At 34.1% G+C, this 27,994-nt stretch overlaps 3 protein-coding genes across 6 annotated transcripts in view; all 3 read right to left on the bottom strand.

The window, feature by feature from the left end:
* Positions 1-156: 156 nt before the first annotated feature.
* LOC106142579 (ras-related protein Rab-40C) lies at positions 157-4,571 on the bottom strand. The gene is made up of 5 exons (XM_060946755.1): positions 4,048-4,571; positions 3,390-3,523; positions 2,645-2,838; positions 2,050-2,272; positions 157-1,777 (listed from the first exon to the last, which is right to left on the bottom strand). Exons 1-5 carry the CDS (start codon positions 4,158-4,160, stop codon positions 1,566-1,568), a joined length of 876 nt encoding a protein of 291 aa, XP_060802738.1. The 5' UTR covers positions 4,161-4,571; the 3' UTR covers positions 157-1,565.
* Positions 4,572-5,529: 958 nt separating this feature from the next.
* On the bottom strand, positions 5,530-12,692 carry LOC106142679 (serine hydroxymethyltransferase). 3 transcript variants are annotated; one of them, XM_013344538.2, is made up of 8 exons: positions 12,438-12,692; positions 11,298-11,521; positions 10,622-10,737; positions 9,815-9,975; positions 7,610-7,805; positions 6,992-7,263; positions 6,512-6,731; positions 5,530-6,205 (listed from the first exon to the last, which is right to left on the bottom strand). In XM_013344538.2, the coding sequence occupies exons 1-8, from the start codon at positions 12,552-12,554 to the stop codon at positions 5,967-5,969; spliced, it is 1,545 nt and encodes a 514-aa protein (XP_013199992.1). In that variant the 5' UTR covers positions 12,555-12,692; the 3' UTR covers positions 5,530-5,966. The 3 variants fall into 3 exon arrangements, with proteins under 3 accessions (XP_013199992.1, XP_013199993.1, XP_013199994.1); XM_013344539.2 differs by lacking the exon at positions 12,438-12,692 and adding an exon at positions 12,330-12,437; XM_013344540.2 differs by lacking the exon at positions 12,438-12,692 and adding an exon at positions 11,690-11,786.
* An 11,834-nt stretch (positions 12,693-24,526) lies between these two features.
* LOC106142428 (uncharacterized) overlaps positions 24,527-27,994 on the bottom strand; it is a 41,564-nt gene continuing 38,096 nt past the window's right edge. For both annotated transcript variants that reach the window (XM_013344176.2, XM_060946962.1), the window contains exons 2-4: positions 27,763-27,874; positions 27,407-27,499; positions 24,527-26,012 (exon numbers count right to left, since the gene is read on the bottom strand). In XM_013344176.2, the coding sequence (XP_013199630.1) occupies positions 25,867-26,012; positions 27,407-27,499; positions 27,763-27,781 (258 nt within the window). In that variant the 5' untranslated portion in view covers positions 27,782-27,874 and the 3' untranslated portion in view covers positions 24,527-25,866. The remainder of the gene's footprint in view (positions 26,013-27,406; positions 27,500-27,762; positions 27,875-27,994) is intronic.

Genomic DNA, 27,994 nt, shown 5'->3' with positions numbered 1-27,994 from the left:
TCTTATACTGCAACTAGTGTTTTTGAGAAATTCCTTGTTGGCAACTAGTTGCTTATAAAGAAAAAAAAATCTTTATTCATAACTGGTTGCCGACAAAGAATGAAAATGTCTTTTTCTCAACTGGTTGCGAAGTTTGGTTGCCATGACGGCCGAAAGGCGAATGACGTCCCTGAGACAAGAGTAGCAATCGACCTTTTACACATTTTGATGAAAAGAATTTTCATTTTATTTCACTTCCATATCACCAGTTAACAACACTAGCCCTCCTTACATTACTAGAAACGTATTAGTAAGTTAAAGTAGTTTGTATCATTAATGTGGACAAACGAGGAGCTAGTTGCCTTACAACAAAATATTCACATATCATTTATAATTAAATAACACTTATATTCACATTATTATATCTGTTAAGTAACAAAACTTATTTCTAGTCACAAATCCGTTGTCAGTTACAGCCTGCATGTCAACACCAGATTGCGAAAACGCGCCTAGCGGGTCTATAGATAGTATTTCTTTATTTACAAATTCATAGCAAACTTTTGTTTTTTCACATAGTTTTGGATTTAACCGCATATTATTAGGTTATAATCTGTACTGAATATTTTTCAATGAAAAATTGATTTTACGAAAAACGAAAACTGTATTAAAATCCGTCGCATACAGACAGACAACAGACATAAAGAAAACGATTTTGTCTAGTACAGTAGACCAATAAATTCAAGCTCTACATAACAAATTTAAAAAAAAAATGAAACTGATTTAGTTGCATTGAGTTGAGTACAAATATTTTTAGTGTCCCTTTTTTCCCTACACACACTGGGCGCGTTTTCAGCAGTGAGTATTCAATGGTCAAAGAAGATAGCGTGTCTTGTTTTCAATTAAAGTTGGACAATTTTTGACACAGTACTAACGTGAAATTGCATAGTAGGTAATGATCATTTATTTTAGTTTTATAAATAGATATAGGTACTTACAATTGGCAGTCAGATTAGTGTTGCATAGTATACTTATAACACGAAATAAGTGAGAAAGTATAAAAAATACTTTTAGGATATACTACTCTAAATAATACCTGAACTCTATGCATCCATACTGGGATTTTAATTTATCCGACAATCTTTAAATCTAATATTTAAAGTCACAGTAACAAAATACTTTACAGCGCCCAGCTACATTCCCATGTTCATATAAAAAATTCGATATTAATGACAAATTTAAGAAAAAATCTGTCCAGTGTATTTGGCGGTACTTTTTCTTTTAACTGACTAAGGCAACTGCTAAGGAACAAGCGGTCGACCATGCTTTCTTTGTTTTACATGCAGCCATGCTCAAGCTAAAAGCCCTAGCCGACTTTTAGGTTTATATGCAATCATGATATTGATAGTTATTTTTCACACAGTACTATTTAGGTAGCAAATTTGTGGTTGATCACCAAATATTTCTGCCTCTTATTGTATATAATTTCGAAGACGTTTTAAAAATTAAATATAGGCACTGTCTATCCGTCTGTATGGAATGCACATCACTATCTAACCATCGACAATCCCGAGTATGAACCATAGAGTTCAGACTATCGTGCAGGAGTTTCTCCCGGTGCAGTTGAGGCGCGCGTGGTGGGGATGCTTGGTGGCCCGCGCTCTGTGGCGGCTGGGCGCGGCCGAGATGGCGTAGGATTTGAGGTGGGACTTCAGCGTGGTAGGCAGCGGCAACCGCTCTAGTCCGTACACTGAGGTTTGAGCCACTATCGCGCGACAGCACAGCTCTTGGAGGCTTAATACTGTTCAACGAGAAAAGAAGAATATTACACACACACTCTTTGTTAGTTACAGTGCAGACTGAGCCGATCGCCACGAGAAATCTTGAAGATACTATTCAGCTAGTCCATACCATATTAAAGCAGAATAGAATGGGTTAAATAAACTTTATTCTGCTTTACATGTAAATATAACATTATTTCATTTATTTTCTTATAAATAAATTTGCTTGTAAGCATAGGTCTCCTTCAATCTTTTCCAATCCTGCTAACACAAAAATATCATCAAAACCAACCTTTATTGCTTCTCCATAACCTCTCCATCCCATTCCGATGTAGCGCCATTCTGGACAGCTCGCAGAAACTCTCCCTGATATTGAAGTCGCACAGCGGGCTCACTTCAAAGAACGCCATGTGATTCTTAGCCGCGTATAATTCCGCGTCGCGCTCTTGCACTTGCCTCTTAAAAGCTAAATGTAGTCGGTTCCCAACCAGTACTTTGGGTACTCCTGGAGCATGCTGGAAATAGCAAATTATAATTAAAAATATATTTTTGTTGCAGTTGTCAAGGTTGTTGAAATACTGTTATTTTTGAGAACTTGATTCCTTGGCCTTGGTATGATACCCCTTTATATATTATTGATATTGAGACATAATTCTAGTGTAAGTTTAAAAATAATGTTACATAAATTCTCAGTCTGGGTAGCTGCCATCATAACTTCCATGGTGATGGATGTCAAGGTTAGTAAAAAAAATAATAAATTTTCCTACCTCATTATGAATTCTTGCATTTTATAAAATCACCACTACTATCAGAATAATAAACAACTTGCTAAAACCACAATAAATTAAAATCTCTATTTTTACAAATAAATTATATGAACGAATTACCTTTTCAACCTCCTCTAGCCACCTGTCAATACTGTCGAAGGACCATTTGTTTGTGATATCGTAAACCAGCAGTATACCCTGCGCGCCCCGCGAGTACGAGCGGATGATCGTGCAGAACCTCCCTTGTCCCGATGTGTCCCACAGTTGGAGTTTCACTCGTTTCCCATCAAGAAGGATAGTTGTTGTTTTGTATGCTGAATGAAATTACATATAAGATTTTAAAGATTTTGTTGCTGATAACTTAGTACCAAAACTACCGTGTGTTGTTGTGACGTTGATGTAATCAAGTCAAAAACGTGCCTGTTCCCAGGCATACAGTACAGGTTCAACTTCTATGGTGATCAACAAATAAATTTCTTGAGTCTGACAGAGACATATGACATTTTGAATTCTAATCATTATCTTACAGTGAGGTAAAACTACATGTCAAATTTTGCACATTTAAGCCACTCTATGCATATTTAATCTCATAATTCAAGCTGGATTAGGACACCCAACTCCTGACTTAAATTTGCAACCTTGAATAGGTTGCAAATTTAAGTCAGGAGTTGGGTGTTCAATAATCAATCCTTACCATTCTAGGATTGTGGTAACATCCCTGGGTCCCTTCCCAGGGAAAGGTCACAAACAAGACTAAACACCAAGAGAATTTACCTCCAAACTAAACTAGAACTTAAAACTTAAAATATAAGATTTACAGACACTCTAAAACTAAATTCAAATAGTTTAATAAAATTTGTCTTACCGCTGCCACTGCAAAATGGAGAATCGGCTGAACCATCCTCTAAATCTTGAAGGATCTCTTGCTTTCCAACATCAGAGTCCCCTACTAACAGGACTTTCAGCAGATAGTCATATGACTTTGGTGCTGCCGGTGGTCTCCCTGCAATTATCATGTGTAATTTCAGTTATTTTCCATGGGTAACTAAGCTAAGGTCTTTCTAATCTCTTTTAGAAGTATTTAGTGCAAGTGTTTTTTGGTGATTTGTGTTTAGTAAAAAATGTTAATACAAAAATTAAATTTATTTTTAAACTGAACACAGATGGTTCAATCTTAATACCAACCAAAGTGTTTACAAGTCAAAAGTATTGAAATGCATGCAGCGAAATTAATAAAATATAGATATAAAAATACTCTGAAAAAATTATATTCTTCCTTTTTTACCCCTCACTCTTTTCCAACACACATATCAACCCTCCTTCTTATTAATAAATATGGAAGAAACTGAAGGAAGCCTACATCCTGGCAGTCAAACTTGGTGAGAAGAAAGAATTTAAAGTTCATGTGAGATGGCTTGTAAACAGGTAATTTAATTATCATTCAAGCTCTTTATATTTACAATTTCAATAATGATCAAGACATTTCAATAGCACACTAGGTCATTTCAAAATTTGAAAAAAACTTGCCTGTTCTTTGATGATGTGAACGGGGAAGAGTAATGCTTCCATTTTGAGAGACTTGGCTGATCGCTCCCTGAGACGCTGCTACCGCTCCGGACGTGGGGTACATAGTCATGGTGAATTCTGTCTCCTGATCTCCAGGTGGTCTTTACCACACACATATGTAAACATACTAGTAAATAAAACTTTGTATTTAATGCTTTAAATTCATCTAGTCTTTTGAATGCAGAGAAACTTGAGAAACAGCAGAGAGTAAGGGAATTATTGACACTCAGTTTAACGGTAAAGAAGAGAATAATCCACTTTTCCTTCAGTCCAAGAAACCATGTAGGTATACACAAGGTCGACACAGTTAAGTTTTCCACATAGTTGCAACTTGATTCGTTTCTGATTAAAAATAAATTACTTGCAAGCAATAGCTATTTTATCAAAACCAATGCAATCGCTAGGTAATTACGTTTTAATTTCGATACAAAACATTTCGTTTTGCAAGAAAGAAAATAAATTTATGATTGAATGAAATGAACGACAGATGATTGCAAATCTCTTTGCAAATCGCAGCAGTGAATGAATGATTCAAACAAATAAAACGTCAACGTCAAAACAAAAATGACTTAAAGATTATTTGTTTGGTTCCTTGGTGGCAGTGTCAATCAATGTGTAATGCCAATGTTATTGTTGGAGAGAAAAACCTCTTAAACCCTAGAGGTTTGTCGCAGATAAAAGTACTTTCCCCTTTTGAATTAGAACGAAACAGTGGGCATGGGACTATACTAATATTTTAAACAGAAAACATTAGTATGATATTTGTAACACACTGGAACCACGGACTTGATAACTGGCACAGAGACAGACAAATACCATAAGTTATGTAGGTACTTTTTCTTTGGGAGCGCAGTCAAAAACTAATAAAAAAATATTTAACCCAGTTTCGTCAAAAGGGTTTCTTTAGTCATTAATTGGTACATCCAATCCAATGTATTTAGGTACTACAAAACAATTTTTGCAAAGCGTTCAAAATTTGTTTATAGACCATTACATTTTTACAAGCTCTTTCTTCAATTATGTATATGTATGGAGAACTCAAATAGATTTGGTACCCCTAGGCCTTTCTGACGTAGTCTCCAAAAATGGCAAGGCTAGAGAAAAATATATTACGGTGGCAGCGTTCTTTTACTCGACTTTGCCAGAGAACAGTTCTACCTTCAGATATTTTAAAACAAAAAGTCTATAACTACTGCACGGTTTTGATGACATTTGGAATATCCTGGAGAAACAAATGCTACGTTTATTATTTAAAAATTTCGGCAAATCGCGTGCTCTTAAATTTTTAACTTTCAATTCAGCCATAATAGTTACTGCTGGTACGCTAAATAGGGGGCAAAAACTACTGCTCGGTATATTTCGTTACAATAAAATATTCTCGTGTGTAAATTTGAGAAAAGGATTAACAAAAGAAATATTGTAAAAATTATAGCCACAAATCTGAGTTATATTTTATTTTTAAGATATATCAACAACATACACTTTACGTTATAACAATTTAGTGGTACTCTTTTGATTTATACACAGCCGTAAAAATATTTCTAGCAAAATAATAGGAATAACACAGTTTCACTTACAACTATAAGGCACCTTAATTATAAGTAATAATGAGCAAAATGGAATTAAATGCAATAGGAAGTTAAATGCATGGATACAAAGTAAAACCGAGATTCGTCGTAAATCCATTTGACATAAAAGTATGTGGATAGATGGAATAAAAAACACAAAAAAAATGTATATATATAGAGTAACGTCTTTATCTCTTACGAGGTAGACTGAGCCAAAAGACCACCTTCAGCTGTATGTTCAGCTTAATTACAGATGACAGTATAAAATGGCTATACAATATCTTAAAAAGTATCAAAATATAGTAAACTTAATAATCTTCTAGTCCGGGGAGTGGGAATGATTTGCTGAATTCCGCCACTTCGTTGTGCAGTTTGTTGATTCTTGCCTTGAAGTCGGCGCTCCCTTCGATCGTTTTGTTAAAGTCAGCTATCTTCGGTCCGGATACTTTGATAATATCTTGAGCAATTTTAACAGCTTTGTCGATGTAATCTACTACCCTGTCGATGTCAGCTTCCTTCATACCTCTGGTGGTAAGTGCGGGAGTACCTAGAATTGAAAGTGATTATTATAATAAATATTATACATGCGTTTTGAAGTTTATTGGGTCGATTATGAACATTACAATTCGTATTAGGGATGTCCAAGACATCCAAAACATCATTACAGATTTTTGGAAAACAAGTTGATTATTTTATGAATTGGTTCTTGGAACAAATCAATTAGAGCCCTAACTCTATATTTTACAACTTACAGTTTCACCCATCTATTATATTCAAGAACCATCTTAATAAATATGTATCATAAATTTAAAAAATTTTTTGGTTTGAATTTAAAAAAAAAAGAAGGTCTCACCAAGTCTAATGCCACTAGGGTTCATAGCACTCTTGTCTCCCGGAACAGTATTTTTATTACAAGCAACTCCACAGAGTTCCAGGATCCGTTCGGACGGAGCCCCCACAAGTCCCACACTCCTCATATCGACGAGGACTATATGCACGTCCGTCCCTCCTGTGGCTATGTTGTAGCCGCGAGATTTTAAACCCTCACATAACCGCTGGGCGTTCTTTACGACCTGAAAATTAATTTAATAATATAATGATTTCTTTTGTACAACAATCAGAACTGTTTATTACATGATTCGGAGTGAAAATTTGCATTATTTTATTTTATCCATGTTAGGTACCAAATTAGGCATGTTTATTTAGAAAGATAATTTTTTATTGTTTGATTGGCTTGCGATAGAAAAATGGATAGGGTGAAACTATAATGTTATTTGCTGATTACGGAACCCTAATAAAATGTCCTAGGGCATTAAAAAGGAACACATCTTACCTGCTTTTGATATTCCTTAAACTCGGGAGTCATGGCTTGCTTCATGACCGTAGCTATGGCCGCTATGGCGTGATTGTGAGGTCCTCCTTGCAGGCCAGGGAATACCGCTTGGTTGATTCTGCTCTCCAAATCATACATTACTTTGGTGCCATTCGCTTTCACAGAGCGAACGCCCTTGCGGTAGAATATGACGCCTGCTCTGGGACCACGGAGTGTTTTGTGGGTAGTTGTCGATACTATGTCGGCGTACTCGAACGGGCTTGGAATAATACCTGCAAGTTATCAAGGATGTCATTTCAAAGTGCCAGGGATAGAAAAATGTTGATTTGTTCTCAGGCAACGCTGAAACTTTAGCAACCCCCGAAGTAAGAAACGCGCGACACCGTTTTTATCGCGCGAAAAACTATCGCATTCCCGTTGCGCTTTTTATTATGAAGATTTGTTGCTTTTGCGAGCCTGTGTAGATAATATTGGCTGTTAGGTACTGTGCAAAATCTTATAAAATCAAAACAACAAACAAGCGACGATTTTCGACTTACTTCTCGCAGTATTTAGGTCTGTTTCTAGTTTCCCTTTCCGCCGACCCGATATTTACGTATATAAAAAAAAATGACTCACCAGCGGCGACCAGTCCCGAGACGTGCGCCATATCAGCCATCAGATAGGCCCCGTTCTCGTCCGCGATCTGCCTGAACCGCTTGTAGTCGAGACAGCGCGAGTAACAGCTGATGCCGGCGATGATGATGCGAGGCTTGAACAGCTTCGCGGTCTCCGCTAACTTGTCATAGTCTATTAGCCCTGTTTCGGGGTTCACCTGGTAAAACGTGTAAATCAATTGTAGACGCTGACAAATATTGGGACTTAGGATGCAACTAAATAAAAAGGTTACAGTTTGAGAAATATTGGGACTTAGGATGCCACTGAATAAACTGGAGGGGAACTGTATACGATTTTATAATAGGTTGCCGGAGTCTGTTCTTGATATGCCCAACCGAAAATTCAAAGAGTATGTAAAGAAAGTACTTTGTGAGAAGGCTTATTATAGGACTGATGATTACCTTAATGATAAAAACATCTGGCTCGAGCTTGGCACAGGAACCTCGTAATTAATTGTAGTTTAATTTGAACTTAAATCAAAATTTCAGTACACTCTGTACATAAATCTTTTTAAAATTGGCAATCCATAAAATATATATTATATATATTTTTTTCTTTTTTCAATATTAAATCTCACAAATATATAAATCTCCCGTGAACAATGTATTCTCCCGTCCACATTCTATTCTAAGTATAAATTAATATTGTGAAGTTGACGTTGTGAAGAAAATGCTGCAGTGCAGTTTGTTACCGCTTCTTCTGCACTGACGCCTTGGAAGCGGCAGTAAACTTAGTTTTTAAGTAATTTATTTGACGTCAACCAAGTTGTTAAACCATACGACAATTATTAAGCGATATAATAATATCCTATAATAATGAATAAAAAAATTTTGAATTTTTTTTTTTGAAAAATTTCTTAACTGCTAACATATCTCACTTGGATTGTCATTCTGTGTTAAAGATACTTATTAGGTTTTTTTTTATTATAATTATTAATTTGTTGTATATTAGATATTGGAAAAATTATTATCCCAATTTCTTTGTTGTTATATGTACTCATAAGTCAATGCCTCCCCTATTATAATTCGAGTTAGATTGAACTGATAACATATGCAAAAAACTTCGGAAATCATAAAAATCTGATTAATATCGCGATTTTGGCCCAGAGAAAAAACATAGTTTTTATTGCGATTAATGGGGGTGAATAAAAGAGGGAATAAAAGATTGTCAGTAAACTTTTACGGAAAACAATGCAACAGGCAGTAAATCGTTTATCAAACAATCGTTAAAACTGTTTCCAACATAACTTCTACAATTATTTTTAACTATCGATACGATTGATAACGATGGTTAAAAATACTTGTCGATACGTTGAGAATCTTATTCATGACTTACATACAATTAAATTACATCAGTTAAACAGCTATAGGTCAATATATTATGTTAATAAGTACCTAATAGCAAACAGACCAAAGCTACTGATAAGGAATCATATCTTGTTGACGTGTTTACATAAAATATTTGTTATGATTTGTTGTTGAACTGTTTCTAAGTAATAAAACAACAGAATTACATCGATGAGGTCAAATTATGATCTATTGTTGTCAAAGAGATCAGAACAAATTGATACATACATATATATATAGTCACGTCTATACCTTTCGGTGTAGACAGAGCCAACAGTATCAAAAAGGTTGAAAGGCTATGTTCAGCTTCATGATGGAATTGCGATTCAAATAGTGAAAGGTTGTTAGCCCATCGCCAAAAAGAGGAATCCCAAGTTTATAATCCATTAGTCGCTTTTAACGACATCGATATGAAGTGATTCTACTCTAAAGTGCCGGAAACCACAAGGCACTCATCACAAAATGATGATAAGGTCAATTATCTTATATCCACAGTAGATGTGCTTGAATTACCACCACATTTGTTATTTACGTATCGCACTTCTGATTACAAATTTTCCTTGATATGTCGAGTCTTTTACGAATTTACTTATCATGATTTTTGCTAAGGACTTAACTAATCTAAAACTAAAGATTTCGGTTGCACTTTTGGGTGCAGTGATTGTGTTATTTCCAAATACTTTTGTAATCTTACAATTTAAATCATAAGTTTTTTATTTTGTGGGTCTATTTTTCAGTATCATACATACATCAAATTCAGTTAAAAGATATCTAAGGAAGGTTTTATTTGTGAATTCAATAGTTATATAATGCAAATTACCTTATATGGCATGCTTTCGAAGAAAATGGAGGTGGCCGATATCTTCTTGGTGGGCGTGAAGAAGCCGTGCGTGAGATGGCCGCCGTCGGGCAAGTCCAAGCCCATGATGCGCCCGTGCGGCTCCACGATGCCGGTGTAAACGGCGAAGTTTGCTGGCGACCCTGCAGATACATATATACATACATAAAATCACGCCTCTTTCCCGGAGGGGTAGGCTGAGACTACCTCTTTCAACTATCTCTGCACACTTCCTTCGCTTCATCCACATTCATAACTCTCTTCATGCAAGCTCGGCGGTTTCGGGTTCTCTTGACCTGACCCTTTACCAGGACGTCCTTAATCAAATAAAGATAAATAAATAAAAGATTTTATTTTATAAGTTAACCTTCTCTGGTGAGGTAGATTGGTTATGCCTAAAGTGAAAAAATGAACAGTGCTTGTATGACTGGGAGAGATTGCATTAACATATATTTCCCTTATTCTTTTTGTTTGTTTTATTCTAATGGTGCAATAAAGTGTTTTAATTGTTAATAAAGTGTATATGTGCAGCTACCTTGCGCAATTTAGGATGAGCTTGTGTGCTCGCAATAAAGCTGAATATGGCGGCGGCGCTGAGGTTGTCAGACCCCCAGGACTACAAGTTTATAGTCTGCATATAAATTGTTTTTCCTTTTTGGCAAAAAAAATCCAGGTATTTAAAATGAAGCCACTGCTGCTATATGACGTACAACATCCAGTTAACTGAGAAACCTGTCCAGATTGTCAGAACCATGTAAATTTTATTGGCCACAGTGAAGAATATAATACCTGAATAAGGTTGCACATTTACTCCCCATTCCTCTTCACTAAGTCTATATGCTTGCAAAGACCGCTTCTGCGCCATAATTTCTATTTCATCGATGAATTCATTTCCACCATAATATCTGAAATGACACATACAATATTTTACACAGAATGTTTCATTATGACCTTTTTTAAGATTTTATTTTATTATAAGTTAAAATCGAAATTGACAGAGGAGCTGACTTTTTCATACATGAGAAAGCATATGCTTGTTTAAAATTGGCTTTGAGCTTTAATGATTACTTTAAAATCAGGTAATAGCATATTTTACAGGAAGTACTTTATTACAAGAATTTTATTGTTTATGTTTCCATTCATTAATGATACAACCACAATTTTCCTGGAAGGAAAAATGGTAGCTACTGTGAAATGTTTGAAAAACATCCGTTCAAGTTGTAATGATAACACCATTGTTGATCTCTAAAGGTAGGACTGGATATTGTGTGTGTAACAAGAGTACAAAAAAAAAGAATAGCATGCTAAATGTGGCCATCTAGTTTTATGGAAATCGTTGATTCTTTCATAAGATATGTTACAAAACAAATTGTGTTTTTTTTTAATTAAACGGTTTTATTTAAATTACTAGAGTCAACAAAGATACTTTGATTCTTTTTCAATAAAAAATACTTTATGATCGTACCTTTGGTTTGGCATGCCTTCAGAATATTTGTTATGTAGACATGAGCTGAGGCACTGAAGCACAGACAAGGAAGTGAAGTTCTCGGAGGCAATCATCTCCAACCCTGTTAGTTGTCTATGTTTCTCCTTCTTAATGATCTCAAACAGTTCCGGGTCTGTATCCCACAGTTGTCCAGTGAGTAGGTTGCTCATTGTGGAAGTTGTATGTATGAACTTCTTGCCAATCTGTTGTAATAAAAAAATGACATATAAGTACAGAACATAAATTCTTTATTTGAAATAGTTGTATTAAGATTTTTTATTTAATAACTTTATAGCTGACTTAAACTTTATATCAGAATAGTAGAAAGTAGTTACTTCATAAATAAACTATATTATAATTCAAATGCTTACTTATTATATATTTTTTTTATAATACAATACACGAAGACCAAGACTATACTGTACAAAGTCATACACTGACCAAGAGATGTAAATAAAGTGATATTAATATGAAGTTCACTTGTATTGACCTGTGGCTGATATGTATGATAGTGCAATCATAAACAAAAATTGTTTATTACATCATACATACATGCCTTGTACTCAATACGTCATCTTTATAGGGAGGCTTTTTTAAGTTTATTGTTAGAATGGAAATGGTTACAGGTTTAGTGTTTACCTACTACATTTTTGTCAAAATAATCAATTTTCTGGTCTGGAGGTATACCAATAACTAATAAGTAAATCTTATAACTAATTATTTAAAGTAAAAATATATGTTACTTAGCTCCAATACCATGTACAACATGTAGTTTTAAACTTTATAATGTCAATTTCTAAATTAAAAACACTTAAACCCACCAAAAATTTGCTCAAACATTTATTCTCATCCTAATGCAAAAAGCATTTTCGTGAATTTGTTTAGGACTATGGATATTAAGGCAAGTCCTTTCTTTAAAAACAAATTGGTGACTAGGTAGGTACAGTTTTTGTCTGTCAAGACTTTTAAATTTAAAATAACAAAGTAGGTGATGCAGTCTAATAACCTTACCTTTTAAGACGAAAACGTGTTAATGCATCGGGGACCTGTTGTTTAGTTTTGTCAGCAAAGTTGAAAATATGCGATGCGATTTTTAAAATAGTAACTGATAATAAATACCTTAAAGTTGAAGTTTGTTTGTAAACCAATCGTTGGACTCCAGAAATATTGAAGAGTATTTCTATGTAATCGTCGATGGCAGTCAAATAAAAACGTACGTATTACAGTAGAACTCATAGTAAAAAGAACTACACCAAAAGTTCCTTTGACAAATAAACTTGATAATGTTTTATTTAATTAAAAAATACCATTTTATCTACTGTGATAACCCATTATGAACTTTGTTATGACAACATTTACGACGAGCGTTGAGCGGACAGCGGAATAAAATTGCAAATAGTGTTGCTAGACTTCTAAGCTCAAATCCTCCCATTTCTTTCAAATAACGAATCGAAGTGGTATACTTATTTTTAAAATAATAAAATATAACTTTGCATTGAATAATACTGAACCTTTTTTGATAGAAGTCATTCTAGAAATTATTGTAGAAACCTGCAAGCTGTTGCGGGACTAATTGTCTGGCTATGCTGACTCTATTAGAAAAATATGGGTTTATATCGCCAGGCATGATTTTGCATACATACATAAAATCACGCCTCTTTCCCGGAGGGGTAGGCAGAGACTACCTCTTTCCACTTGCCACGATCCCTGCATACTTCCTTTGTTTCATCCACATTCATAACTCTCTTCATGCAAGCTCGGCGGTTTCGGGTACTTTTGACCTTTACCAGGACGTCCTTAATAGGCTATTTTACACCATGTAAAAAAAAATATAAAAATGCACGTATCTTATAGATTTTGTAAAAAATAAAAGAAAAACATCGATCATTATTCATAAAAGTGCAATATGGATTTTATAATTCAATTTAAAAAATCCTCTTTTTTAATCTGTTCTTCAAAAGTCGAAAACGCTATCCGCCATGTTGGGTACTGACGTGACGTCATACTTTTAGTAAACAAATATCGAATCGAAAACATATTGATGATGTCAGGCTCTGTTTACTTTGAAATTTTAAAATTTCTATCACGTTTTTGGGTTTTTACTCTTTAATAATTTAATAGAATCATGGAAGACGGTTTTGTGAAAGCAGACAATATAAATCTACCGAGGATTAATACGTTGATGGTGGCGAAATTTTTTGCGTCCAATCCCGATTTCTGTTCTGCTGAGTTAAGAAATGTTAAAACAGCGATGTAAGTATTTATTGTATTAAACATTCTCTTACAATACACAATTATAATAGGTAAATTATTACACAACCAATCCAACATAACCTATTTTTTGTATTGTTTACTAAAAGTATGACGTCACGAGTCAAAACAGCATGGCGGATGGCGTTTTCGCGCGAAAATACAAAATCATAAATAATAAATCGTTTTTAGAGCACTTTTCGGCTTCAAAAAATTTTAATAAAAATTCTATAGGTATAACACAGTCTCAGGATTGATTTAAAACAGTTTTCAAAAAAGAGTGTAATAGCCTACCACCCCGACCTTTCCCTCCACACTCTCCATGTATATCTGCTTAGTCAACCTGTTTTCATTCATCTTCTGATCATCGGCATGATTTTGTGAGCCAATAAACTAAAAATGAAGATGCTGAAAAGGCTTTAAGTAATGTTTTTAAATCTGTATGAAAAAAAATTGAAATGGAAAACAAGGTTATTATTTGGGAAACAGACGACAGTGGAGGAACCTACCAAACAAGTCATCTTCTCCCTCTATAGAGAGAGATGTTTGTGAATTTAATGGTTCAACTGAAAACTCTCAATAACGAGATAGAGATTTGGGAATTTTGACAATATAATGCAGTTTGACATTTTGACACCCATTTGTAAGTTCTGTTTTTAGAGAATATTTTTTCAAAATGTATAAAAATTTTTCCCCTTTCTTTCTTTTTTAATTCAAATATTTTTTTTCTTTTTTAGTGGAAAGAAGCGTGATTTTATGTATGTATGTATGTTATTTTTTGTTAATTTTGCATAGTTTCTATTATTTTTAGCTTTTAATGCTATGATATTTATTCATGAATTAAATGCGTTAAGGAATATTTATTTACATTGTCATACAATGATATTATGAGGACTTTTACAAAAGTAAGTTTTTAACGGACAAAATATGATATCTTTTGGTAATTAACTGGTAAAAAAGAATTCTGGCAACCCATTTAGGGAAAAAGTGACAGCTGTCAGCTGGCAGTTACAGCAAGGCAGCGGGTAATAGTGTTGCCGAACTGTCGATAGTCTTACTATCGATCGATAACAATAAATAGCTTCATAGCCATATATGAGCGGGGCTAACATAGCACGCACGACGACGTTTTTATCCTTCGATAAATTATTTCTTCTTCGCTTTTATTATGACGCAAAACGGGACAACGATAGTTTATGGCGCGATAAAAATGGCGTCGCGTCGCGAGAAAATAAAAAAACTGTTTATCATTTATTAAAGATATATAACCAATAAGAGCAAAGTTATTTTCTCCAAAAAATGTACCTATTAGCCGTAGTCATTAAAATTTTCAATATTGTGGCGGTTAAATGAATGACCTACTTTACAAATTTCAACGATATACGGAGGCTGCACCTATGCCTACCTAGAGACACTAATATAGACGAACACGACAAATATGATAACATACGAAATAACCACGTCAAAAATGTTTTACATACGTATTTAAGTCTCTCTCATCTTTGCGTGTTCTTGGTTGAGGATTCTCGAGAGTTCCCGAGGATGCACCTCCACAGAAGTGTTTCAGGGCCCGGGGTCCGACTTCCGACTTTTCTCTGTCCACTTGGTCCGGTTTTCGGCGTTCTCGGATTTCAGTCCATTAGCTCGCATATCATCTTTTGCAACGACAAGCCATGATCTTTTCGGCCTGCCGCTTCTACCTGGACGTGGTGACATTTAAGTTTGTAGATAAGTAATTAGAATACTTTTGAATATGGATATGCTACTTGCATATACATATTCAAAAAATTTTTTATATGTACCAAATTTCATCAATTTTACTATTGTAGGTATGCCATATTCCACATCTCTTTTTTTTTCAGAATTGTTATTAAAAGTTAGGGATGGCGTTATCCACGTATTTCGCGCGAAATTAAATCGTCTAGAACGTGACTTCGAAAAATCTGCATAAACTGCAGACTAACTATACTTACAGGACTATCTTTTAAAGTACAGTAGGGCCATTTGATTTATTTACAGCTAACAAAAGTAATTAATCATGTGTGTGGCACTTCAACACACACATTCTATGCTTTTACATGGTGTATATTATATTGATATCATGAATCACTCCAACTGGTCAGGGACCGAGAAAAGCATAAATAATAAATAATGTTAGATATTATTATCCAAACAAGGGACTGAATCTGACACCGTTCTATAATTATAATTACCAGTTCTAAATCCACATAAAATAAACGGCCTTTATGTTAACAAAATGCGAGAGTCGTCTATCCTATTAGAAGACGTGAAAACAATGACGAATGATAAATGAAATGGATGTCAAAGTTGATCGAAACTTTGCCACTAAATACCTCGCCTCTAGTTCACTTCGCAAGGGTTATTAGCGAAACTAATGGTCCGTCAGTTAATGAGAACCCTTTTTCGACCCAACAGTAGGTATGTTTTCAGCCGGGATTCGGAATCAAGCCGAATTACATTCTCCCTTGGGGTATCTTCGGTATATTCGGCTCGTTCAAATTTACAGTAATTGTTCGGTCCAGTCCCAAACATATTAGGTTAGAATTTTCACCTTACCGCTTCTTAAGTATGTTAAAAAGTTTATTATAATTATAAAAAAAATATGAACAAAAGGATAATATAGGCATAGTGTACATTTTATTTGATATAGGTCAGAACCATTGAACAAAGGTACATATAGCTTATTTCGGATGAAATATCTTCCAGCAGACAGCAGAGTGAGTAGATTGTTGAAGTAGTTGTTGAAGTTAATTAGTAGACTGGTAAAGGTTGTCATATGACATTGTCCGCGTTTTGTAAATTTTGGGCAATAAAGTTCTAATTTAGAAGACCTCCTCTAGCTGACTCAAATAAGTACATCAGAAGTTTACACAGAAAATATTGGCAAACTCCTTAAAAATCTATCTACAGACGAGTAGGGCAAATAACTCCAGCCCGGGCGCCTGATAGCGAAAAGAAGATCGGTGATTTCCTTAGTTAGAGTGAAAAATAAATAATATCTACCTACCTAAATAAAATAACGATCTTTTGATGTTTGATTAATTGGACTTTCTAAGAAAGTTTTCTTAGGAATAAATTGTGTTCGTGATTTAACTTGAACAACGGTAAGCAGAATTTTGTTTATGCCTTTTACATTATAGCACATTATTCCTCTTTTTACAAACGTGGCCTTCAAGTATTTTCGAGAATTTTAGTTACGTTTACCTCCTTAAGTATATAGACGTGATAAATATATTTACTTAGATGTAAAACTAAGATAATTATTCCTTTTACTCGCGTAGGACGAGCCCAAGAAAATATGTAGCCTGAATGATTTTATGAAAGTTCTGATTTTCTATCCGATGTTCTAATTAAATAGCATTGCAATATTTGAAACTAAAATATAAGTATTTATTGTTAAATTCACGTATGTAGGTATATCTCTCATCAAGTTGCATTTTCAGCCGCTTGCATCAAAGGGGTCTTAAAGAGTGCAGTGATGCTTCACATGCTGTCAAGCGATTTGACAAAGCTTTTACACTCTTGAGTGTCAGTTTTACCACTTGAAAATTTCAATTCACCCTTTGTGCCTTTTCTTATACAGACAAAGATAATTATATTTTAGTATCCAAACTAGTATTATAAATGCGAATGTGAGCTTTTGTTTGTAAGTTTTTCACCTGTTACGCTACTGAACCGTCCTTCATGAACTAATGTGTGAGTACGGAAAAGAACATGGGTGAGATAAAAATGTTAAAGAATTGGAACTTATTCTAAAAGATGCAAAATATCCATTAACCAATTGGAAAGTCGTAAAAGACTTAGCGCAGTCGTACAAAATAAAGGATTTTGTTGATAAATTTGTTTATGAAAATGAGAACTCACTCGTTTTCCACGAAATGTAACTCAAAGTTAAAGTTTTACGACGAAAACTTTGGCGAGCGCAGGCTGACTTAATGTAATAACTAACTAAATTTCCGTAACAATCTCTTCAACTAAACACCCGTTCTTGTTTTATTTTAAATATGGTTCAAAGAAATACTCTTATTTATTTTTGCACACATTTATTTACACTATTACTTGCCACGATCCCTGCATACTTATTTCGCTTCGTCCAAATTTATTATTCTCTTTCTGAAAGATCGTGATATTAGAGTACACTTGACCTGCCTTTTCTACAGGACGTCTTAATACCCGACTTGATCTCGGCTTCAACCGATGTTCCCATTCACCTACTATCCTTGTTTATTTGCTTCTTCAACCTAATTCATTTATTTTATACGTGGATATACCTAATACACGTGAGTGGAGTCAAGCTCTAGTAGGGATAGCGCTGGCCCTTGGTACCTTTATTTGAACCAATGTAAAAAGTTAGGTACCTACGTATGTTGCATATATTCTTCGTAGTTATACTTTATCCATATTTTTTGTTTTTAATACACTGGCAATTTTATTCTGTAACTGTAATAATAATCTTAAAACCAAATTTTTAAAATAGCCACAATAAAAGTTTCATTTCTATCACGTCTTTTTCTAGCAGCGTCGATAAACGTGATTCGGATAACAGACAAGGCAATCGTAATTCCTCCTTTTATGTAAGAGTTTCTATAAATTATTGCTTGACTGCGACTCCATTAAAAGAAACACGAATAAGAGTCAGATCACAAACGCAAAATAAGTCAGCGTCTAACGTTTATTCTGATTGTAAGAGCTCATTCAGATTGGCAGTTTTTCTAGTGATTTTGCGTTGAAGACATCGAAATCAAAATATCTTCCTTATAATATTTGAACAAAGAATACTGATGTCATATCAAAATATAGCTCAAGGTCAGGAGATTTGAAATTTGGCATGAAGGATTTGATTTGAAATTTTCGAAATTCCCGTTGACAAAAAATTACCCTTACGGTAGTAAGACTTTATACCTAGATATTTATGATTTTCTCTATCTTAGCGTGACTTACCATTAAGCTTTGGGGCCTGGGATCCGGTTTCCTACTTCTATATATAGACATACTTAATAGTTAAATTATGTACTTACCAATCCTACTTACTAATATTTTTAATATGAAGTTTATAAGGACGTGTATGTATTGTGTGTGTGGAAGAGTAACAAACTCTTCCACGCAAAAGCCACTCAACGGATATTCTTCAAAAAATGCAGTTATATAGCTTAGACATTTTAAACACAGTATAAGTAAAAAATTATAGAGGTTTAAGGTGGACGAAGTCGTTGGCAAACAGCTAGTGTTTCATAAAGTAGAACAGGAAAAAGTGAAAATATTGGGCTTAATTTTATTTTTGTGGTAAGGTAAGATTTTTTTATTTAAGTATGCCTTTATTCAACAAGGTCCGTGTCATGCTCGCCTGCCGCCCATTGAGCTTCATGGTGAAATTGTCGGAAAAATCTGTATTGAGAAAAGACTGTTAGCAATATTTTGTGTGACAAGGAACGCGCGTAATTTTTAGTCTGGTAGAAGTAATCTGGGTCGTCGCTTTGTGCTAAAAAATTGCATTCAATTTTTGATATTACGAGCGATAATCTTCTGAAATCATTATCGTCATTCTGGCATTATTTACTTCGTTAAAACTGAGCTAAGATTAGATGCACGGAATATCGTGGACAGAGTTCGGGCAAACATCTCCATAATCAGGGAACTTCGCATAACGGGGTGTCTGTCAATAGTAACAGACAACAATACTTTTGCCATGTGTCTAGACGCAAAAAAAACTCTATACACCTACTAGTCGTGCAGAGGTAGAGTGAACCAAACAACGCGGCCGATCACCTACCTTTACGCTGGTCTGTCCATATGAAATCAGCAAATGGAAACCGCGTATCAGACTGTGCCAATGGCATCCCAATGGCATCAGGGAGAAATAGGGAGATTGTGAGGAAAGCGTTTTCTTCATTGTGACGACAACCGTTCTACCAAAGCGATCGAAACGACAAAGAAGAAACTAAAATTTAAGACCTTTACTTAATGCTTAAAGCATAATGCTTTTATTATTCGGGCACCTATTAACAGTTCGACTACCGATAATCCTCTGGATTATTCTATATCAATGATGGGAGTAGAGACAGATATTCTGCCATGATTGAGACGGTGACAAATTGAGGGCATCAGGGTGAATCACGCTAGGTGCGTCATTCGTCTTCGTCACGTCACATTTTGTACTTAATGCTACCCTAATGTGCGCTACTATACTTATATAAATATTAATAAGCGATATTTTCATTTGTATAAATACATGAATGTGGGACTTGCTACGATTGTTGTTAAAATTAATTTTGGAAATCTAACATGGGCTGAAAATAAGATCGGTAAAAATAATATTGGTCGCTAACACAACAACGAATTTACAATTATAAAGAAAATACACACTATTTAGATTTAAGACTAGTCATTTAAACGTTAAAGGTTCTCATTGAAAAAGCCTATGGGTATGTAGCTGTAAAGGCGGTAAGCACCCGGGGCCTGCTTGACCCACTTTCTGCGGTCGGAATCAGACACTCATTCACAAGCGCTCTTTCAATGGAATCGCAATCACACAACACGCTGTAATTGTAAAAAGAACAAGGAGAAAAATAAACATTTCTAAAACAATTCCATACAAACGCAGAAAATGGTTATGAAATATATTTCTTGAATTTTAATTGAGCTCCAAGAAATTTGAATAATTCTACATGTTACGAATAAAATTTATTATGTAAAACGACAGAAAAGGTAAATTGCATTGAAAACTTGAAAGATAATGAATTACCCACCCGTTAAAAATATAATCTTACAGCTTTTCATTTGATCCAGCCGATGATAGTGTAGCTTCGTGCCTACGGGCTACGGTCGTAGCGTCTACGGGATTCTACGCCGAAGCTGTAATGCGCCGCAGCTTCTACTACGTATTATAATTGGCAGTGTGTGTGGATATCACACGGAAAATTGCGATTTCTGTGGAGGATATATAAATCCTAAATCTTTTGTATAAATACGGGCTGTAAGAACTACACTATTTGTAATACATTTCATGAATTTTTAACTACGTTAAAATTAAATGTTTGTAAGTTTTTTGTGTTTGAATCATCAAACTTTACACACATATTTTATGCTATAAAATTAAATTAACCAAGACTTTTTGATAATTAACTTAAGTTTGGGCTTTAGCTTTAATCTATGTTGATAGAATAAGCATCTTAATCTACATATTCATGAAACTCTCATTACGTTAATTAACATTTGGAATGTTTCGAAACATAGATGTCAACAACTTAGGATATTGTTAATAGGACAGAGCTAATTGACACTTCTGCTACATGATTATTACAGTAACTTCGAGTAATGATGAAACTAAAATATAAAACAAAACACCACTTTAACATATTCATTGTCATACTCATGTCAACATACATTTCTTATAGGTATATATTGATTTATTTCATTATGAAATTACTGGTAAATTTTCATACAACAAATATCGTTTCTTCTCTCCATTTCTTTGCCAAAATTTTATTGAAATACATAATATTGAAACTATGTACTTATTAAAATGATTAATTTCTAACCGCTTTAAGAACAGTCTCAAGTTATTTGTTTCAACGTGGCCTTCGAATTTACTGACGCGTTTGTACCGCAAGAGACAAACGTGATTGTGTGTGTGTGTTCTTATACATATTTAAATGAAAAAGTCTGATGTTTTTAGGTCTTAAAACTTTTTTGCCTTAGTTACATCTAGCATTATCTTTTCTTAATCACTTCCATAAGTTATCAGCTATCCGTATGTATACTGCCGTGTAGTTTCCGGAACTTAAGAATAGACATACATACATATAATCACGTCTATATCCCTTGCGGGGTAGACAGAATCAAAGGTCTCGAAGAGACCAATGGGCCACGTTCAGCTGTATTTCGCTTAATGATAGAATTGGTAGAATTGGGATTCTAATAAGTAGTTACAGATTGCTAGCCTATCGCCTAAAAGAGGAATCCCAAGTTCGGTGTCCCCGGCGCCCCTCTTCACAGCCTATAAAAACATGAGCTCGCGCCCCGGGTCTTCACTTTTGGACTATAACCAAGTAGCTCGCTTTCCTCTAGCGGCTGGATTAAGTGTCTATAGCTAAACCCACAACCTCTTAATTTTATCTTGTATAAATAAAGATAGTCTATTCTTACAAATTTTTGTATTATCTTTCATTTCTCTTACCTGCGACCTCTTATTGCTGCCCAATTCTTAGGCTAAAGGAAACCTTATGCAAAAAGGTTATATCTGTGTTCAAAATAAATATATTATGTACAAATACTTACTTACATATGAAACTAGATCTTTAATATCGAGTTTAGATACCCACGTTCCCTGAGGCGTGTCCCTGTCATCAGTAATGTGCCCCACATCAGCGATAGATCACGAGGTATGACATCCGGTCATATCTTCTTACATGTCGACGGGGCACTATACTTGTACTAATATCTAAATATATTAATATATAAAAGATTAAAGTTTAGATTTTATTTAATTTACTTATTTAAACAACAATTTAAACCGAACCTATTCTAAATGAAATACCAATTTTAAAAGATCAACGAATAATAAAAACATCCATTAATTGAATTGTTAAATAAATACATGAAACATTAGATTAAAATTATATATATGTAGTTCACAAGAAATTTCATTTATGTCGTCAATGAAGTTAAAAAATTTAAACGTATATTAGAATCTGTGCAAACGACAATTGAACATTCGACAACCAACGATCTTTATTATTATTAAGTATTTTCCTCATATGTTCCCGTAAATAAAAGTTGGTAAAACAAATTTAGCGGAAATGATTGCTGATCGGAATACGTAATCAGTAATTTGCCAAGCAATATTATATTCGGGAAAGCACGTAAATTGCCAGAGTGACGTGGTAATAGACTGGCTTTCCCGAAAAATGTAATTTAAAAAACATGCATAATTAATAAACTTAAAAGAAATAAATCCGATATAATGCAAAACCTTATCTCTCCAAGACTTTTGTCTGAGTTTTGTACAATAGTTAACCTTTGAAGTGAGGGGAAATATTGTGAACCTGCACATTCAGGCCGCATGTGTTGGGACCTCGATGTCAGACGCTTTGTCTAAGAACTTAGCTTACTACCGTATCTTACCAATTTAATAGCATTTATAGCCTTTGATCGCTCAGTTACATTGCCAAACGAATTGCAAATTATTTTATCAACTTAGAATAAGGTAAAGCCATTGTAAATAGCATGTACCTATATTTATTTTGCACGCCCATATCCTCTTGTGTCGCTGTTTACCTCGTATCATTTTACAACTTTACTTAATTGACTATATCACTCAAACATATTGCGGGTCGTAAGCCTAACGATTCACCTGAACCCAGAAGAATGTCATGGCATTCACGGCTATGATGAAGCAGGTAACGTTTATAAATAATATACAGGGCGATTATCCGTTCTACTTTTCTCGTGTTTTATGTTGGATATTTTTAATATGATAAAGAAATCCTGCTACGGTTAAAGTGATTTGTTAAAGTCATAAAATAATAATATTTTTTATAAAAAAATAAGTATAAAATCTCTCATGACTCACCCTGCTCTTTACTTTTATACATTGTCATTGTTTTTGCAATATATAATGGGGAAAATAAGTAGTAGAACACCTATATACTCGTATTATAGACAATATTTCATAATATCTTTCATATTATTATGCCATTATAAAGACAAATACCTATTGTTTGTAAAAGAAACGTTATATTACAAAGCGAGTTACAAAATGGCGCTGTTTCTACTTTTGTTTGTTTTCCTTCGAAACCCTTTATTATATGACGATCTTTCTTGTATATGTGTTGCGAATTCAACACTCAAAAGCTTTTGTGAGACTTACTCATTTGGTGTCTGCTCCTATTTCAAGAGAATAAAACATTTTCAGTGAGCAGTAAAGTGTATTTTATTTTGTCTTTAAGATGACTTCTAAATGTTAGAAATTACATTTGTGAATTTTGCAGGATTTTCAACTTTAAATGTAATGTAAATATACCGGTGTGATTGAACTAGAAGACGAAAATAATCATACTCCTTGGGTCAGTTCCGGTTATATCCTCACCTCTTTGGAGAGGAGGTCAGGGTCCTTCTCATAATGATAGGTATCAAAGTAATTTGTCTTGAGTCTAGACTATATCGTCTGACCCGCAGCCACTCAGGGAACCTTACCTTGAATTGTGGGTATATAGGTATATGTATGTAGTACGGGTTTCCTTACGATATTTTCACTCATCGTAACTTGGTTAGCAAGTGACATAACTAATGGACGAACATATTTCAGAAAAGACGTTATTAACTATTTGGACGCGGTATAATTCGAAACTTTGTAACGGCGATATTTTTAGCCGGTGGGTCGTCGATACTGACGTCAATATTAACTAAGTTGTATTATAGTAAGTGAATCTGTAGAAAATTATAAACTAAATCGTAAATCCTTTCATTGCCATGTAAACTGGCTGTCGCCCAAATGTGAGAATTGGAGCGTTACTAAGTTGCGCAACGTATAAGTCGGGAAAGCAAGCATAAAATCATGGAATATTTTGACAAACATTTATATTTTATTTATGTCGAAAAGTTTTATTTTTTATTGCAATTTGCTATATATATCTTTAACAAAATGTGAATCACATCTTTATTCTTTGGAAGGTAGACAGAGAGTAGTCAATAACCAATGCTCACATGACATCACTTACGAAGGCCTATAGGTACTTAGATGGCTTAATGATCGAATTGGATTTAGAAATTGCTAGCCCACTGCCTAAAATGAGATGATGCCAAATTTATAAGCCTCTTGACTGACTTAAACAAACATGTTATCTGTCTTAGCAAGGATATTCAAAACTGACTGATTAATTACCATAAAAAAAAACAAATAGTAATTAATTCATAAACATTTATGTTCTATAAAATAATACAGGATTACTTGGTCATTATAGTGATTCGTTTAAATGTTTTCATTTAGGAATTTCTATATACGTTTTTTTATATGCCACACAATCTACATTTACTATAAGTTACATTTCACATCCACATCGATCATATCGATCTTAAGAAAATACTAAGTTTTATAATTAATTCTTTATTGGTACATACGCAAATGATAATTATCATGATAATTAGCCTATAACAGTCCACTGCTTTTAGATATTATTTTGGCACCACGGTCTTGTCGGTCCTTACGTACCTATTACATAATTTATTATTAGCTATGTTGGTACCTATAGGTAATTTCTTGATAAGTATTCAATTCTTATTGACATTTATTTCGATAATGTAAAAGGCTTAAGCCTTTTAATTACTCCAGCTTAGTAAATAAGTAAAGTTATTTATTTATTAAAATTTATGTGCGTGTCAATTCAGTAATTTCAAAATATTGTATTATAATTTTTAAGATACTGAACTACGGACAAATACGGAGTTAGTTATTTCATTTAATTAACTGATTTCTCGAAAATTAGCAGTTCATATTGAATAATGTAGGCAAATCTGTACTGCGTAGACCTTAATTACAAACAGTAGTCATTACATTTTACGAAGGTGCTGATTGAATAGTTTGCTAATGAAAAGTCAGTTTTATATACAAGGCTCAAGATTCAATATTGAACACAAGATTCACAATACCTTATGAACAACGACTCGTGGTTAAACATTGTACAATCTCGTTACCGTGTTTCTAAATACCGCTATGTTGGCCATAGTAAGCCTGAAATTACTATCACAGTTAAATTAAACGTCAGTTCATTTTTAAATTTCGATAAATATTTAGTTTGTAAAATTTAAATTCTTTTTTTCAACATTAATTACAACTTATTTTACCATTTACTCACAAACAGCTAACATATAATTCTACACAAGGATAAATTATTACGCTTAATTAAAATGATCGAGATTTTATTTCATAAAATTTAACATTCAAGACACATATTTCTCTGATTCTTTATATATATTAATAGAGACATTAAAAATTAAAATTCGTATTAAGACGAAATATACTAAGCGTATTCGTACACTAAACAAAACACCAATTGAAAACTGTAAATCATCACGCATTGATATACACTTCTTCTTTGCTCTTAACGGGGTAGTCCTTAGGTGGTAGCTTATAATGATCTTTGATGTAGGAAAAGCGATGAAAATTGTAGAAGTATTCTTTACCGTCTGGAGAGAATTGTGGGTACAGGGTGTAAGCGGGGAAGCTGAGATCGGAGAGGGAGTCTGCGAGGGCGTGCTTCGCAAACTCCTGCTTGTATCGTCATGACTGCTCTCGGTAGTGGTGTCGTTTGGTGCACTTCTGCCTGAGGATGTAGCACAGCGCGATAGCTATGAGCACAGCGATGGCTATCGCCATGCTTATACTGATCCATATGATTTCTTCGTTGATGCCACTCGTTGATTTACCTGTATTGAAGAGAAAGATATAAAATAATATAATACCAATTAATTCACCACAAGCGTATGTGCAAGACAATTACTGCTTAATGAGATTTACTTAGGTTTTGTTTGTCAAGTAATGAATTTAATTATTGAAAATACATTTGATCAATTTTGCAATGTTCATTAACATAATAGTTTTGTAAAGTCTTGTTTCTAAAGCTTTACTTAATTATCTAGAAGCATACATACTAATATTTCGCAGATTTAAACATTTTCGGGAAAACCGTAATCTTTAAAGAAAATATTATCTCCAATTCACAGCTATTGCTACATGACTGAACTAAATTGTCCAAATACTGTTTTCACAGAAATTATTCTAAAAACATCGTCTCCCATGTTTACATTCGGCGCTCTTTATTTCTGAGTAAGGTATCGACAGTTTTCCTGTATTTTTCCTGCAAAAGTGATGTTGAAAGTACTTTGCCAGCGTGTTATTTGCTCCCCGGAGTTCAACTTGTTCAACTGTTATCGACGATGGGGGTCTTACACTTAATTTACCAACTCGGCACTTTCCTTACATTCCCAAAAGAATAGTTATTTTAATTCAGAATTCAAATTATCATAGTGCCGTGTGGTTCCCGGCACTATTACAAAAAAGAATAGGACCACTCCATCTCTTTCCCATGGATGTCGTAAAAGGCGACTAAGGGATAGGCTTATAAACTTAGGATTCCTCTTTTAGGCGATGGGCTAGCAACCTGTCACTATTTGAATCTCGGTTCTATCATTAAGCCAAATAGCTGAACGTGGCCATTCAGTCTTTTCAAGACTGTTGGCTCTGTCTACCCCGCAAGGGATATAGACGTGATCATATGTATGTATGTATGTATGTAAATTATCAAATCATAATCATACCGAAAAGTGTTTTTATATGGAAATGTATAAAACGTGCATTATGCGACTCAGCAACCAACACAACGCAGCTAAAAAAACTAAATGCAAGCCCTAAAGCTCTCTACTATTTTATTTTCTTGCAGAAAACGCGCCTTTGTAGTAAATTGGTGGAAAATTACGTTTTTTGAAAGAAGATAATTTTATTTTTGATTTTCTTTTGTAAAAATGCTTTATGTCAATTAATGTACGTTTTCAAACATTTATTTAATCAACGTTATATTAGTACTAATAAAAAAATTTAATAGAAGAAAAATGTATTTTCATCTGGCGATTAACAGTAAAATTTCTTAGTTTAGATCTTACATTGCAAGATATAGTAAATCATTGATTGCAAGTAAAGTTTTTCAGGTCAACATTTGCAAATCTCCATCTCCTATCTTGTAAAAGAAGCCAGCCACACGCGCTGAAATCTCTTAATTGTAATAGTACAATTAACAGGTCAAATGTATAGAAAATGTGCCAACCTCCTTTCTTATTAGAGTAGCCGCCGACTTTGCCGGCCACTCGCGCCGACACCCCTCCTGCGGTTACAAGCACCACGGCGCCTGTCTTCACACCTACACATAAGTTTCATTAAAATATTTATAATGCTACTCGTAATAAGCTCAAATCATCTTAAAATCTACTTGATTTTTAGAAAATTCCCAAGGTCTGTTTAGTCCCCGTGTCGGAGAACTGGCTTTGGAAATTTAAAATGAAGCAAAAGTTGTTAGCTATTTTATTATCTTCCACGATCCAACGGCAGACATATCTGTTATATTTACTGGAATTCCGGAAAAAAATAGACATATAATAAATGTTATAAAAGAAAATTGCTCACCTATGACGACAATCTTCATTTTGATTTTTTTCGGGCAAAATCTTGAAGCTTCTTTGCCCCTTTTCAATTATGCAGGCCGCGCCGTCGTTTTACCTTCATTATATTGTTGGATCTGAAAAAAAGTAATCTCGTTTGAACTGATTTGAAATAAAAAAGAATATTCTTATAAACCTCATCAAAGAGTTTTGTGTCTTTTTTGTTAATGGTTATTAAAATATTTTGAATGTACCAG

Source organism: Amyelois transitella, chromosome 12 (assembly GCF_032362555.1).
Source record: "Amyelois transitella isolate CPQ chromosome 12, ilAmyTran1.1, whole genome shotgun sequence".
NCBI classification, from domain to species: domain Eukaryota; kingdom Metazoa; phylum Arthropoda; class Insecta; order Lepidoptera; family Pyralidae; genus Amyelois; species Amyelois transitella.
The sequence above is the reverse complement of the archived record's forward strand: the minus strand, read 5'-3'. Positions and strand labels throughout refer to the sequence as shown.

Coding starts and splice junctions, on each gene's coding strand:
- LOC106142679 (XM_013344538.2), bottom strand. CDS start 12,554: ATGAGTTCTACTGTAATACGTACGTTTTTATTTGACTGCCATCGACGA. Junction 7,806..9,814: donor TCGAAAGCATGCCATATAAG/GTAATTTGCATT, acceptor ACGTTTTACCAG/GTGAACCCCGAAACAGGGCT. Junction 6,206..6,511: donor CCCTAGTGGCATTAGACTTG/GTGAGACCTTCT, acceptor TTTCAATTCTAG/GTACTCCCGCACTTACCACC.
- LOC106142579 (XM_060946755.1), bottom strand. CDS start 4,160: ATGACTATGTACCCCACGTCCGGAGCGGTAGCAGCGTCTCAGGGAGCG. Junction 3,524..4,047: donor CATCATCAAAGAACAGGCAA/GTTTTTTTCAAA, acceptor AATTGCAGGGAG/ACCACCGGCAGCACCAAAGT. Junction 2,839..3,389: donor TCCATTTTGCAGTGGCAGCG/GTAAGACAAATT, acceptor AATTTCATTCAG/CATACAAAACAACAACTATC.